A 16,105-nucleotide genomic window follows, 5' to 3' on the forward strand; every position below is an offset into this window, starting at 1 on the left:
TGTTTACGCCAGCCTATACGCAAGGAAGTACAAGAACGACATCACACGGAATAGTGCACCTGTCAGCGGCGCCGCAGTTCGCTCAGGGCGCACGAGAATGTTCATGAATCGCATACGAATCCTGTGGCTGGGCTTAAAAATCAGCCACGGTGGCAGGGGCTCTTTACTTTTCCCACCGGCCAAAGCCTTCACGGAGCATAGCTGGCCCAGATGGTAATGTAAAGCTAACGCCTGTAGGCAGCAATAGGTAAAAGTAGCAGTTTATATGCGAAATTCGAAAGTTATCGCAATGCCTTGAAATAAGTGGCATAATAGTCTGAGTAGTCATCTAGACGCATGGACACGCATTGAGAAAAAAAAACGAAGCGATACAAGCAAAGAGAACCAATCCTCAAAGCGTAAAGCTCTTCGAACGTTTCTGAGTTTTTTTTTTTTAATCTTCCAAACTGCGCGCGACATCCTCTATAGCCTTTAGTTAAATACCAGACATTTTTGCTGAGCTAGCGACGAAGAAGTCCTCGAGAGGAGGAAGAAAAGAGAATTCCAGACCGGTATGAAATACCCTTTTTTGTGTAATTACTGTCTGCTTTGCTTATCGTTGGTACGGGCAATGCTGGCAAAGCCTATTTACTTGCCGAAGCTCTTCGCCTTAGAACGGCGCTCTTCCTTTACACTTATTCCATCTTTGTTCTTGTTCCTCGTCGCTGGGAGCATTTATTTTACCCCGGCGATTTCTCGCATCACATCGCGAGCATTAATCAACGCCGAAAAAGTGGATCAAATTATCGGCGCGTGAAGTTTCCTTTTTTCGCTCGTCGCGAGCGCTTTTGCTTTATCCCATTCCGGTATTGCCGCTGCCCGGGCTTCCTTCGCAGATCGATTGGTTCGGTTTTCCTTCACGCAGGTTTGCGTCAGCACTTGGGCAGCCGGTGGCCTCTCCACCTTCTATTTTATCATTTACTTGCTGCCCCCAAAAGGTCGCCGCTTCATCTAAATTTAGCTGCACGACGACATCGTTAGTTCGTCATTAGCACGTCAATAGGCGGTGTAGAGTTCGCTGTTTTCCCAAGATCCGGCATGAAAGACGCAGGCAACCGATTTTTGGGGAGTATACGCTTTCTGTCCCAAATGAAAGGGCATCACCTAAAACACCATGTACCGAAGCGGTTTACCTGATAGGGCCCTAGAACACTTGAAAAGGGAACTTTTAATTCTACCAGCCATATATGTGCTGCAAAAAGGAATACAGTGAGCTGCGCTGCAGCTCACTTTTAACTGAGCGTGAGATGAAAAATGGTGTTCTACTTTAAACTTTTCCCCGGGTAAATCAATTATAGAATGCAGTCTTTCCTATTTGTTTATGCGGTTTTTGAATCACGCCTTGAAATGGGTAGGGCTGTCTGTATGCGTACCATAGTGTCATGTTGAGACACTACGTGGTGCTACACTACAAGCGAAGGCACTACAAGCTAGACACTACAAGCTAAGAAGCTAGAAGAAAGTCAATTAGGGTTCAACCTAACGCATATGTTGCAAGGAGAAGTGGTACAACAGCGTATTCCGGGAATGCTATACGCAGACGGCATTGTTCTTTTAGCTGATACTCAGACCGATGCGCAACGGCTCATAAATGTTAGGGGTGAGGAAGTCACCGACCTCGGGTTAAATTTTAGCGCCGAAAAATCAGGAATAATGGTTTTCAATGACACAAGCATGCTCTGACGCAGCGTCAATTCTGCATGCCGAATTACCCAGAGTCCAGGAATAAAAATTTTTGGGAGTGGGGATAAACGACGGGGATAACTACTTAAGAACTCACGGGGAGCAACTTAAGGGTAAAGGAAAGCGATACGCAGCTATAATGAAGCATAGAGCTCTACGGGGGCATAAAAAATATGAAGTAGTGAGAGTAATGTGGAAAGGAGTAATGGTTCCAGGTCTTACATTTGCGAATGCAGTACTCTGCTTAAAATCAGACGTTCTAGCAGGCCTTAAAGTGAACAAGAGAACGGTAGGCAGTTTCGCCTTAGGCGCGCATGAAACAACAACTAACGAAGCAGTGCAGGGAGATACGGGCTCGGTGTCGTTTGAAGTTTGAGAAGCGCAGAGTAAAATATGTTTTGAGAGGAGGTTGAGAGGAATGGATCAACGTAGGTGGACAACTAAAGTTTTTAGGTACTTGTACATGAAAGCGTGGACACGCAGGGGCTAAGGAAGACTAGAAGTTTAATGATGAAATACAGAAAGAACAGTGGAGAATCCAAGACAGCCAAGGTAACCAAAAAAGAGGCAAGACAGATAGAAACGAATAAATGGAGAAAAAAATGGAAGCTAAAACGTCGTTAGAGATGTACGGGGCTGATAAATTGGGCATCAGAAGGGAAAGTTTCCACGGTAATTCCAGGGGCAGTGCTTTGTTTTTTTTTAGGCTAGATCAGGTCGCTTGCGAATTGAGAGCTTTGGGGGGAAGTATTTACAATATAATGGGGCATGCATGGCCTTCGGAAAGAAATCCAAACTATGCGGCTCATAGTGTTAAAATGCGAAGGTATCCATCCAAATCTACATGAGGAACTTATTCGGCTTCCAAAAGCCCTAGGATTTAAGGATAGCACAGAAGGAGTTAACTTGAAGGTTGTCGAGGCGACGAAGAGAAGATTAAAATTCTGGTGGACGAAAAGCAGAGAGAGGAATATGGCCTAGGGCAGCTACCACCTGTAACATAAAACATGAGTATTCTGTGCCTAATTAGTTATCCGTGCCTGCCCTAAGAGCAGCGCTAGTATTAAGCGACGAGTGTAAAACATAGGTATATTAGTTTTTTCTGATAAGATGACACGTCGTCACCCCAACACAAAGAGAATACCACTATCAATCGTCATCATCATCATCACCATCATCACCATCATCGAGACCGAACGCGTTAAATATTATGAAGCTCTTCCCATCAGTCCAGGAGTTATTGGACTTTGCCAGCCAGGTCGGCAGCTAGTCGCCGAGGTCCGAGCTAGCCAGCATCTCTTCTCACTGCCCATGAGCAGGGGCGGGTATTGGGGCCGAGCTAAGGATGTGGAAGCATTCCAAGGTCGTGTGGTGAAGAGTGCATGTCTGTGGGAGAGTTTGGAGGAGGTGGCGTAAAAGCGACGCAAAATGCAAAAGTAGCCTTTTTTTTAATGGGACAACGTAAAACTGAAATTGAAGTGTTTAACCACAGCGAAAGAAATCAAGACAAGAGCAAAAGATGAAAAACTCGTCAAGAAACTTGACAAAGAACAAGCAACGGGAGGTTTAACACAATTCAAAGTCGGGCGAGTTGCTGATACATTCTGGAAATAAGCGCGAAAAAGACGACACGCAGAAAAAAAAAACACACACACAGAGAGGCGCGCTACTTGCAACTGGCACTTTATTAGGAAACAGCAGATGTTTATAGTGCGAAAAAAAAACGCCAACTCACCGGTGTCAATAAAAAAACAAATTACAAAAGAGCTAGGTACGCAGTACCTAGTTCTTTTTTTAATTTGTACCTAGTACCTAATACCCAGGTACCCAGCACCTAGTAGTACCGTACGCAAAGCCTAATACCGTACTGCAGTACTGCAGTACCGCAGTACGCAGCACAGAACACGTGCGGTTCAAGAAATTCCAATTCAGCTTTCTGCAGTCTCAGCGAAGTTTGACTAACGCACTCCTCCCAGATGATGTGGGGCAGTTCAATTATCTCTCTTTGGGTTCTTCCCCTATGTCTGTACATGACTGTAGTCTTTTCAAAGAGAGGCATGCACCCATCTTTTTCGCGCTCCTTACAATGCCAAGTGCGTGTAAGGCATGCCCTTCAAAGAGCTGTTGTAGTCACGTAGTCGGTTGTTAAAGGAGCCATGACGACAAAATACTAGTTGGGTTTATTAGAAAGACTGCTCAGTCCCGATAACAATGATACTAATATCATCGCAATGTTCGAACAAATAACGGAGATATGAAGGAAAACGTGTGAAGCAGTCGCGACCCCCTAGCCAATTTCCCGCAACTTTTCTATGACGTCACGGAAACTTGTTTGTGCGATTGGCGGCCGCCTAACTGACCTGTCGTGACGACACATGACTGGACGTCTGTAACGGGGCCTCTAGTTCCATTTGACCGCATCACTTGAATGCTAACGTGCAGTTACCGCACTGAAAGTTATGTTTTATCGTTGGCCCGTAGGACGTCATTCTTGCTCATAACACGTCACTGTGGCGCAAAATTTGAAAGTTTTTAAATACGTCTTGCTTTTTTTCGTCAAAAAAACATCTTTTGTGGCTGTAATGGAGCTGAGTGAGATACTGAATCCTAGTCCTTTCAAATTAAACGAAGTTGTATTTTCTCTTCATGACTCCTTTAAGGCACCGACGAGTCTGCTCGGTGTAGGCCTTCCCGCAAGCCAGCGGAAGGCGATAGACTATTGAGTGGGCGCAAGGCACATAGTGTATCCCATTTTTCATCTTGCTGTTGTTGTCCCGCTACGGCTTGTTAATCTTCTTGTCAACCGCTGAGCAAATCTGGCCAATTTTTCTCTCGGAGGAAAACACGGCGTTCATGCTGTATCGGGAACAGACTCTTTTAATGCCATACGACAGCCAATGGACAAAAGAGATTTTTTTTTCTACCATCCTCTTTTCTTGCGACTTAGACGAGACAGTCTGATTAGCTAGTTTAATGGCTCGCCTGAATTTGTCGCACGTTGCGGAAATGGCACCTTCAGGAAACCCCGCCTCTTTTAGCCTTTTAACCTGCGAATCAACACTGCGGCCCTTGCAGTGAGCGCACGACTTTTTAAATCAAGCTCTGAACACAAATAGGCCAAACTATGCCATTCTTTATCAGCCGGGAGTGTCCGAGCGATAATCCAGAAGTGGCTTGGCGGTTCTGTCTGCAACATATCCAATACACGTGGTTTTTCTTGAAAGATAACCGCAAACCCAGAAACCGCCGTCCCGTGGGTTCTTTTCTACGCGTCGTCTTTTTCGCGCTTATTCCCAGAACGCAAGGGGAGGACACAAACAGGCGCCTGTTTGTGTCCCCCCCTTGCGTGTTCTTGGTCCAGTTTTTAAGTGCAGAGCTCTTTAGGGGCTCGGCTTGTCGTCGTAGCTCGCTCACTGGACCCCAGTTGAGCCACACGGCGTTCTGTCGGCGCGGCGTCCCACAGAAGCTTCAAAAGCCAAACGTTTTATATAGTCATAAGCGCTCGAAACTCGTGAACCGCTGGCGCTTGTCATAGATCTCCCCGCTGTTTAGCGCAAAAAAAAAAAACTGCTGGTAAATTTGAGGCGAAATTACGCGGTTAACCAGCAGCGCCCGTGGTCATTTAGTTAGGAACGTTCGTTGTGTTGGTTTTTACGATAGTATGCGAAAAAAGTGGCAGTACAACGCCGGCACGTGCGGGAGGAAAAGCAAGCACGAAAAGAAAAGAACTCCCGCTTGCGCAGTTTGAGGCAGGGGCGCGCGTTCACTGCGAAGGCGGGAAATTTGAAATGCGTTGGACAAACCTCCGTTGAATTGATCCGGGGAGGAATGAGACAGGGCTGCGAAGGGCGTGATGGTCGGTAAGAGTGAGCGGATAACGGCGCCACAGCATGGCGAATCACTGCTCTGCACTTCCGGCAGCTCTCACACTGAGTGAAACGGCTTTAATTTTTTTTTTTTGCGCTGTTATTCACCATGGATGAGTACCAACTAGCTCAGCTTGCAACACTTCTGGAGAGCAAAACGTTGAAAGACGAACGAGGCCCTGTTTGTCCTTGTGTCATGGTTGCTTGCGCTGTTGCCAACTCACCCAACTCACACTTCTGAAGGTGAAAGCTGTTCCCTTCGTTTCGCACTGTTTCAGCGCCGGGCTGCCGGATTCCGACTTCCGGTCTACTGGCCCGCGGTACGGTGGAAAACTACCGAGGACGGGGCCTGATGCTCAAGTACAACTGCCGCCTGGGCTACATGCTGCGCGGAGGAGCCACCACGTCTTACTGCGACGGACGCTCGTGGAACGGATCGCGACCGACTTGCGACCGTAAGTGGGAATCAGGAGGGATGAGCGGGGATTATAGGGCCCGTCGGTAGCGCGCAGTGGACGCGGGTTCGATTCCCGGCCGCGGCGGCCGCTTTTCTGGTGGGGGCGAAAAGCAAAAATGCCTGTGTGTACGAGATTTGGGCGCGCGTTAAAGATCCCCTGCAGGTGGTCAAAATTTATCCGGGGCCCTCCACTACGGCGCGCCTCATCGCTTGCTTTGCGTCGGTGCGTTAAACCCTACAATAAATCGGTAGCGCGCCGAACACGAATTTTAAATGCAGAGCATTTCTTAGCCTCGCCTCTTCCTGCGTCGGACGGCGTCCACAGCTCCGCGTCCGCAGCAGGTGCGCCTCTCCTGCTTCCCTCCTCTCTCTGAACAGCAGCTGGCGCGCGCATGCGCCGTAGTCAGCCCGTTCGCTCCGTCGCGGTCTCGGCGTAACAGCTGCGTGATAGCAGCGCGGTGGGGTGTGGAAGGGCGCGCGCTGCTTGCGCATGCGCGCTCTCCCCCCCCGTACTGCTCTCCCTCTACTGCGCGCGCTGAAAATATAAAGCGGCTAGCGGTCGCTCGTGCTTCAGTCACTGCGTTGCTCCTTCCTTCCTTGGTTGACGCTCGCTTCACCCTAACGCGACTTTACTCTCCTCTCTCTACCCCAAACCAACACCAACGAAACTACGACTCAACTACCCACCCTAACGCGACTTTACGCGGCGTTAACGACCCCCAATGCTCTGCATTTACTCGTGTTCCCCTCGCGGGAAGGCGCGGGAATTTTTTTTGTTTAGTACTTCCCATGCGACGATGTTTGGTGCAGCAAGTAAAGACATCTACGGCCGATCTAAATATAAGAAAGAGGTATACTATTGTACTCCTTCTTTATGATCGATGCATGTATTCGCTTATCGAGAACCCTTGCTTTTCGCGAGTTTCAAACAACCATCTTGGCAAGTTTTCACGCACGGGCCGTGTGCCCAAAAATCTTATCAGAGCTTTTCGGTTGATCAACCGCTCTATGGGGAAATTCTTTAGTTTTTTTTTACTGGGTGCCATCAACCCCACTAATGAAGCGTTTGCTTTAATACTTGAAAGGGTCGAAGTTGATTAAATTGACACTGTCCTTCTTTCTCTTACCGCTGTTCAATTAGCGTTGTGCGGTTTACTCATTGATATCGCGAGCCTCCGTAGTGGCCGAAGGAGTAAGATGTTCTGCTAGGGAACATGATCCTCTGCCCGTTCGGTTACTAGCAATGCGATCCCTGATATTCGTAGGCAGGAAGTAGAAAAATCCCGCTGACCATTTTGTTAAAAAGTTTGCCGAATCCTCTAAATCTTGGTTAACATCGTTAGAAGCGCTTATTGCGCGTGCGAATACCGCGTGCAGACCAAAGGTATAGGTGAAACCGTTCGCCGAAGTGAATGGCACTGCAGAGATTGAGATTGTGGACTAGTTAGGAACACAGGAGCAGCGATGCGTCGCAGCGTGTGGGCGGGATCGGGGCTCAGTGACCGCGCGGAACGTCTGTCCAGTTCAAAAGAGATCCAATTTCTTCAGAGACTCTTACCCCATATAAAAATATCCCATGGTCGGCTGTTGAAAATCCTTTTTATGGTTGCCTTTAGGTATTTGACCCAATTAGCTATAGCCGTTTCTATGGCTGTCTAGCTATTCGTGTCGACATTCCTATGGGTGTCCTTAGCCTCTTCTGTAGCCGGTCCTATGGCTGTCTTATCTATGTCTCCATAAGATCTTTCCAGCCTTCTATAAAATATTTTAGATTCCTATAGAGAGACACTGATAGAAGGCGTTATCAGTGATAGAAGGCAATAGACGGCACTGATAGATAATAGGAGGCGCTAAATACAACCATAGGGATGTCGATAAAAAGTGCTAAAGCAGAGTCCTTCAATGCTTTTCTGGTCACGAAACTCCGGCCGAAGTTTCATTCAGGGACAAAAGCTGCCGCTAGGATCGCCCCTGTTAACGTGAAGGCTTCGCCGGCGGTCGACGACGCTTCCTGGCCGGCTGTTTCTCCGCCGGCACGCGCCTACTTTCATCTGCTCTTCATTTCCACCAGTAAAAATGCGAGCGAAGTTTTTTAATTAGCTTTTGAGTCAGATCAGTTGTTTTTTAGTCAGTCAGTTGTTGTTTTTTAGTCATTTGTTGTCCCGTAGCTCAGCTGTGAAACTGAGGCAAGACCCCGGGTGTTACTGAGGCGCATATGTTGCAGTGTTCGTTCATTCCGGCAAGCACCGCTACATTCTCGCTTCGAAAAGGCGGTCATCTGGCGTTTTCAATTTTTGACTAGCCTTTGCAGCCGCCTGTATGATTTGAGTGAACTAGCGTCAGAATTAAATCTGTATTCAGCCCTGGGCGCGACATGCTGCGCTGAGCAAATAGGTGTGCAAACGTACAGCACGTTGGGTTAGCGCTGTGTTTGCGCTATTTTATAGCGCACTAATAATGTAAAACTATAATCGAGATTCGGAAAGTTAGCGTGGACAGCAGAAAAAAAAAAACGCTCACGAAATGGAAGCAGAATAATAGGCGCGGGGAGGGGCCAGGGTAGGAGTAAATGCTACAGTTTTGAGCTACTTTCTCGGCTGTTCTCATAGGCATAGGGTGTCAACAGATAAAAATTCGCCCGCTCAGTGCCTGTCACACCCCTCCCACCCAAACGGCAAGTTAAAAACATTGATTGATTGATTATGATGTTTAACGTGCCGACGCTACACAGACAATGGGGCGCGCGCCGTAGTGTAGCGCTCCGGATTAATTTTAACCACTCAGGTATCTTTAACTTGCGCCGAAATCTCGAACACACAAGCGTTTTCTCTTTTCGCCTCCATCAGAAAAGCGGCTGGGAACCCGCGTCCTTGGACTTATCAGCACAACGCCTTAGCCCCTGGGCAAGCGCGGCAGGCAAGTAAAAAAAAATATATGCAGGCAAAGATAGCCATGCTCCGCTTTCCAAATTCAAAATATCTGGTTGGATAACCAAAATAACAGTAGCTGCAGTCCGATCTTTGTGCGGCGACGAAACGCGGCAACGTTTAGCAGCTGGATTTTCTCGTTGTGAGCGCGATCGTGGCTTGGGCTTCGTAAGATACGCCGGCAGGTTTTCAAATATCAGGGGCAACGCGGAGCTTGAGCTTCTCGCTGCAGAAGCACAGGTTGTCCACTTATTTTGAACTCATCGGCTCGAATAATGTCCGTGGGGTCGAAATATTTCCCGAACAGACGAACGGCCTTCCACTCGAAGCTGAAAGCGTCCGTCTCCTGTCGTGGAATGGCTCGCTTCCACCTGTCGCGTTGTTCGCGGTCGCTTGGGAGGCAGAACAACGAAGCCTTTTCCGTTGTATTCCGATAGCCAGAGCGGCAACCAGGTACACAGCACGTCAGAGGCATGGTAGTTCACATAGTTTGCCCATCGTGATGAGCTTAGAAAGCTATATCACACAACAAACACCAGCAAGCTCGCGCTCCAACGCACGGCAAATACGGCCGCCGCCGTCCAAGCCGCCTTCACCAGACTCGTAGCGCCACCGCGCGGGAGCGTTGGTCCCCATATGAAGCTCTCCCATAGCGTTACGGAGAAGTTTCGTGACCAGAAAAGCATTGAAGGACTCTGGCTAAAGACATCCATAGAAACGGCTATAGCTAAACCATAAAAGAAAGCTAAAGACATTCATGAAGATGTCTATAAGAAGAGCTAAAGACAGCTATACAACCGTGTATAGAAGAAGCTAAAGACACCCATAGGAATGTCTATACGAAAAGCTAAAGACAACCATAGAACCGGGTATAGAAGACGCTAAAGACACCGATAGAAATGTTGATACAAATAGCTAAAGACAGCCGTAGAACCGGCTATAGAAGAAGCTAAAGACACCCGTAGTATTGCCGATACGAATAGCTAAAGACAACCATACATCCGGCTATACAAGAAGCTAAAGACATCCATAGGAATGTCGATACGAATGGCTAAGGACAGCCATAGAAGCTTCTATAGCTAATTGGGCCAAATAGCTAAAGCCACCCTTACAACCGGCTATAGAAGAAGCTAAAGACACCCATAGGAATGTCTATACGAAAAGCTAAAGACAACCATAGAACCGGGTATAGAAGACGCTAAAGACACCGATAGAAATGTTGATACAAATAGCTAAAGACAGCCGTAGAACCGGCTATAGAAGAAGCTAAAGACACCCGTAGTATTGCCGATACGAATAGCTAAAGACAACCATACATCCGGCTATACAAGAAGCTAAAGACATCCATAGGAATGTCGATACGAATAGCTAAGGACAGCCATAGAAGCTTCTATAGCTAATTGGGCCAAATAGCTAAAGCCACCCATACAACCGGCTATAGAAGAAGCTAAAGACATCCATAGGAATGTCGAGACGAATCGCTAAAGACAGTCATAGAAGCTTCTATAGCTATTAGGGCCACATAGCTAAAGCCAACCATAAAAGGGATTTTCTATAGCCGACCATACGATATTTTTGTATGAGACGGTACCTTGGCACTGGTGACCCTAGTCGCAGCGCACGAGAGTATGTTGTACCTAAAGGGACCCTGCAACACTTTCTCTAACTTTTTCGAAATCCTAAATGCTTGCAGAACGTAGTCTATGAAAAGATCAAGTACTTAGATTAGGGGGTCACAAAGTACCTCAGCCAACAGCCGCTGCTCTGTGCCCATCAGATAACTTAAAATTTGATAAAAAAATGTTTCCCTCTTTCCTGGCCTTGGCGTTGTTCTTCGATCGCTGGAATTACGTCATTTCAGTAGAGTAGCAGCTATTGGCCAGCTTTCCTCCAGTTGCAGCGATGAACGCATTTGATAGCCACTTTAAAAAAAACTGGCCGCGTATCTGCTCCTTTCGTTGCAAATGTCGTCAAAAGACGATAGTCTTTATCGACTTTTGCCAAGTAAATGCCTCCCTTCGCTTTCCCACCTGCTGTTTCACCGAAAGCGGCTACCAAAAAAAGCAGGATTTCGGCTTCCTCGTAACTCGTAGACGTGGTATTTCATAGCGAAGAAAGCAAATACCCATAACCGCTTAAACCCAATTGGCATGCCAAGCGCAAGCCAAAAGCGGGGGTCTTCCTATAAACCCCCACTACAACATAGTTTACCAGGCGCAGTTTCCTCTCAAGTATACTTACTAAGAAACTCTATGCTATTCACATTTTTTAATGTGCGCAGAGCCTAACAACAAGTAATTGCTTGTCCCCCTGCAGGGACATTGGGTCTATCCTTGTTCATGGCTAGAAATACGTATATATTTTTGTGTAATTTGAAAGGTCCGCAAATAACTGTTTCGAGGATGAACTTTAGAGAAAGAGAGAATAAATTGATTTTAGTGTAACGTAGGTGAAACTATAATAAGATGACACATGCAATGCGTCTAATGTCAACGGCATCAACTATCATGGGAGCGCTTTCGCGATGTCTAACGGCGTGCTTGTGAGGGCGCTAACCATAAAAATGGGTCTCTCGGTTATGCCGCGATACCCACACGCTGAAAAATCATTTAGCATTCCCTTTCTAAGAAATGTTGGCAGAAGCCGAAAGCTTTCAGGCGTCGAAACTGCGTCGGAAGTGCTTCAAAACCTTCGCTGAAAGAGCGGGCAACAGATCGTCAAACCAGACCCAAACCGCAACGGAAGACCTAACCCATATGAAGATTTTTCGCGCACTAAGTAAGCGCACCTACGAACCATGTAAATGCATACCGATGCGTGGTTTCTGATATAAAGGTGTACTGTTGTACTGGGCAGAAATTTGGGCTAGTTGGTGATGGGACTTCGACATGGTAAAAAGCGCACTAAAACGAGGACACAAGAAAAAGGCGGTGACACGGGACGAGCGCTAGCCTTCTAGCGCTCGTCCCGTGTCACCGCCTTTTTCTTGTGTCCTCGTTTTAGTGCGCTTTTTATCATGTCGAACTGTTGTACTGCTTTTCCATGATCGATGCGCGTATTGTCTTACTTATAATTTAAACTCATGTGTGTTCCTCTTCATCATTATAATAATCATGGCATTCATCAGGCGTAGTAAGCCATACAGCTTAGCTTGGCTGACATCGCCAGTCTCATTCAAGATTGCTCTCTCTCTCTCTCTCTCTCTCTCTCTCTCTCTCTCTCTCTCTCTCTCTCTCTCTCTCTCTCTCTCTCTCTCTCTCTCTCTCTCTCTCTTACCCAGAACCGTTCCTTTTTCGCTATTTTCAATTAACCGTTTTGGCACAATGGAAGCGTGATTTCACGCATGCGCCTGGCGTTCATATATAGATCCTGTCAGAGCTTGTCGTTCGACCAACCGGTCTATGGGGAAATGCATTATTTTTTTTGGACAGAATATCATCGAGCCCACTAAGACAGCGTTCGCTTTAAAACTATTTGACCGTAAATGCTGCAAGCGCCGCACAGCAACGCACACTGTTATGCACAGCTGTCGTTCTGGATCCGGAGCCCTCGTGTGACTTCGAGACGCTGGACCAGTGCGGCTGGACGTCGGACCTGAGCAGCACCATCCAGTTCTCCCGACTGCACGACAGCCAGGAGGAGGACGATGCGGCCGCAGACAACTCCACTGGCCTCGACGCTGGTTAGCTCTTCTTTCTCTGGTGTTTTAATCGTTCAATGAAAAGATCAGCGCGAAAAAAAAAAAAGACATGGTACAAATGAAGAGAAACGGGCAGGGCGGTGCTCACTCAAACCTAATCTATTTTGAAAAAAAAAAAAAAATGCGCGCCAATCTGCCCTGTGAAGGTGGTTGGAAAGCGAAGCCGTAACCGACACCCACAACGATTACCCATGCGACGTCACTTGAATTCAGAACGTGGCTCTAAAAAGAGTGAAACCAGAGAGAAATTAAATGCACTTAACCACACCCTTCATTACTTCAAAGAGATATTCTTTGCTAGGGTAAATCACTGCATGGTTCATGAACAGTGGTTGGTGGAGTTGTATTGTTGGATGGGTGGAAACTCGTTTTTTTATATAAAATTAAAGGAAGCTTAAACCCGGCGTTAGACGATCTCACTTCCCCTCCGTCTCGGCCGCCGCCGACGGGGGCGACGAGGTCCATGGGCGGAGCACACAGTGGTGCTAGAGGCCGCGTGACACTATCACGTGGCATTCAGCGATAACGCAGGGGGTAAACCCGCATATGTGCTGGGTGAGTGCACCGTCTGTCTCACTCGTCTCCGCGTGGGCTCGTAGCTCAATCGTTAAGACAAAGGGTGCTCTCTCTCCGTTTCTCTATTCGTACCAGGTTCGATTCCTAGCGGTGCCAGTAACTTCTATTTGTTCGTGGGAGTTTTCTGTTGACACCAACGGTCGCGACAGAAACCGTAGGGGGTAGAGGTAAAAAGCTTCGCTTTAAAAAGAAAGCACGACGTATATACGTACATCAGTCACCCACGTGGCGCTAAATCATAGAAAAAAAAACAACAAAATGAAACACAATCACTGGTTCGTCTGCGCAAGCGTTTTCCATTCTTCGACCTGGCTACAAAAGGGTGTCATTTATATGTGCGAATTCTCAGTCATAGAAATGAGAGAGAACTTTTTAATGTGGGCTGAAGGAATCAGCTCTACTAGCGGCAGTGCTTGCTACGCGAGATGGGGATGATTACAATGCAGTGAGGTGGATGTGAGAGATTGCGAAGCCAACAGTTAGAGAGAAAACTAAAGTTAAATGAAGTGCACGAAAGAAAACTCAAAATAAAATTGAGTACAAAGGTTGAGCGAATGGTGCCCAAGAAGCTCAGAGCGCCTAAAACAAAAAGTCGAAAAACGTATATGACGGCGCAAACGCGTATAAATGCAGTCACGCGCAAAATTAAAAAATTACAAATTTTTCCCTTGTCCAGAATCCCGCAAAAAAGCAGCACAACTTTTGTCCCATAAGATGAGTCGCTGTTGGCCCAGGGTCCACACTACGGAGGGCGTACCAATGCAGCGGTAGGCAGATCGTTTTCTTTGGTATGCTTCGATTATCTCCCTGGTTGTTTTATCTCTGTGTTTTGCTTATCTTTGTTGTCTTTGTCTTAGCTCTGTGAGTGCAGCGCTCCCCCGTCCGTTTCTCGTTCTTTTGGGCGGTGTTTTTTTTTTTTGCGCAGATGTTTAATGATGAACTTTCGCCAACTCGCTCAACTCACGGTCGCTGGGGTTAGCTTGTCTCACTGGTTCAATATTCCACTGTGAGCTGACTCAACTCAACTGCCCCAATTTTGGCTCCTCGTGGCTAATTACCTCTTTGAAAAACATAAACCTGAACGCACTATGGCAGCTATCACCTCGCATACTTCGGAATTTTTACACTACATCAATGCTTAGAGGACGAATGCAAACTTTAAAATATTGGCCGCGTATCGGCTCCTTTTGTTGCAAATGTCGACGAAAGACTCGTCTTTCGTCTACATTTGCCAAGTAAATGCCTCCCTTCACTTTCCCGCTCACCTGTCATGCTGTTCCCCTTCCGTCGCGGTCCTCCCAAGGTAAACACACTAGAGGTTAGCTAAAGTCAATTTAAATTTACCGCGTTCCACGGCTCCAGGCCGGGTGCCTTGATGCCAGTGCTGCCGCACGGCGGAGACGTGCGTGAATCGAGGCACGCTATTACAACGTTTATAGAACCACGATGCTCTACTTTGCGAGCGCTCCAAGCGGAACGCGGAACCTATCTAGTGGAACCATTCGTCGCTGTTGCCGTTTGGTTATTGTTAATTACGCCAGGTAGCGCGGGCAACAGCATGCGACAGTCTTCTGCAGTTGATGTAGCATTTTATTTGCTATCGCAAAAAAGCAAGCATCCATAATTTTTTTAATAAAGGAACACTGCAAATATTACTCATGCATGATTGTCTGCCTTACATTTGCGTAATGCCCTGTTCTTGTTCAACAATGTTGACCAGTATGAAGATTAACACCGCACTTAGACATTTAGATTTGGGTGTGAGTTTATAAGACTATTGCGCAGCATCTGTTTAACTTTGGCCGGCTGGCTGAATCGAGTGACAGACAGACCGACAGACAGACAGACCAAAAATTTCCCCTTCAACTAGCCCAAGAAAGACTTTCGTAGTTAAAAAAAAAGTTTTGTGGAGCCGGCGTAAAAAAGAAAAAAAAAGAACATTGATTTTTTTTTCTCAACGCTAAATTGGTTATGCTTACCGAGATGACTGTGCTTCCAGTTGTCTCCTTACGCCCGGTTAATTTAGTTCCTTTTGTTTCTTTTTCCTTTCCTATTTGCCCTGGGGATGCTGCATTCGCTCTGTGACGTCATCTGGACAGCGGGCCCCGCGTCATTGCCGTCGGGCCACTACATGGCACTGGAGAGCCTCGGACACCGACTCGCCTTACCAGGAGTCGCGAACGTGGCGCGACTGGTGTCTCCGCCGTACCGGCCGCTGCGGTTTCGGGCTTGCTTTCGCTTCTGGTATCGCCTTCAGTGCAACCTATGTAAGTCACTTTTGGGGCCCCATTCTCGACTACACAAATTCAGGGTGAACTGTGAATTCACCGGAAGTCTTTCTTGATTGGCTTTCAGTTTTGGTCACGTGCTTCCGGTTGACAAAGCGGTTGTGTGTGCTTTCGTAATTTTGACGTTTCGTGACGTTTACGGGCACCAGTTCTAAAGTTTTGCCTTATTTCTCTTTACTGAAAGCGCATAATTCTTGGCCGGCAATGAAAAACTAGAATGCAGTGGACATAACAACGTACACCTGTCTTTGCTATTCAATGACAATGCCGCTTTTATGTCACGCACTCTCTGTGATTGGCTGAGAAGGCGTGACGTAATGTAAACAACTGGCGAGAACGATCATGTCACACACCGGGAACTTCAGAATGCGTAAAAGGGACGTAATGTTACGTAACAGCTTGAAAATGGCGGCTGCTGTCGCCGTGAAATAGGGCAACTTGCACTCTTATCGTGCCCGCCGCAGTGGCTCAAGGGCTCAGGCGTTGCGCTGCTGTGCCCGAGGACGCGGGTTCTACACCCGCCGTGGCGGCTGATTTTCAGGCGGGCATCTTCAGGCGGGCATCTTCAG

General features: G+C 47.3%; 1 protein-coding gene across 2 annotated transcripts in view; it reads left to right on the forward strand.

Moving 5' to 3' along the window:
* LOC144163044 (uncharacterized) overlaps nucleotides 1-16,105 on the forward strand; it is a 136,210-nt gene that overhangs the window by 37,998 nt on the left and 82,107 nt on the right. For both annotated transcript variants that reach the window (XM_077693829.1, XM_077693830.1), the window contains 3 exons: nucleotides 5,867-6,043; nucleotides 12,499-12,654; nucleotides 15,348-15,515. In XM_077693829.1, coding sequence (XP_077549955.1) covers nucleotides 5,867-6,043; nucleotides 12,499-12,654; nucleotides 15,348-15,515 — 501 coding nt within the window. The remainder of the gene's footprint in view (nucleotides 1-5,866; nucleotides 6,044-12,498; nucleotides 12,655-15,347; nucleotides 15,516-16,105) is intronic.

The sequence above is a fragment of the Haemaphysalis longicornis genome, unplaced genomic scaffold (genome assembly GCF_048455015.1).
Source record: "Haemaphysalis longicornis isolate Haplotype H1 unplaced genomic scaffold, Haemaphysalis longicornis Haplotype H1 scaffold_12, whole genome shotgun sequence".
Classification (NCBI taxonomy): domain Eukaryota; kingdom Metazoa; phylum Arthropoda; class Arachnida; order Ixodida; family Ixodidae; genus Haemaphysalis; species Haemaphysalis longicornis.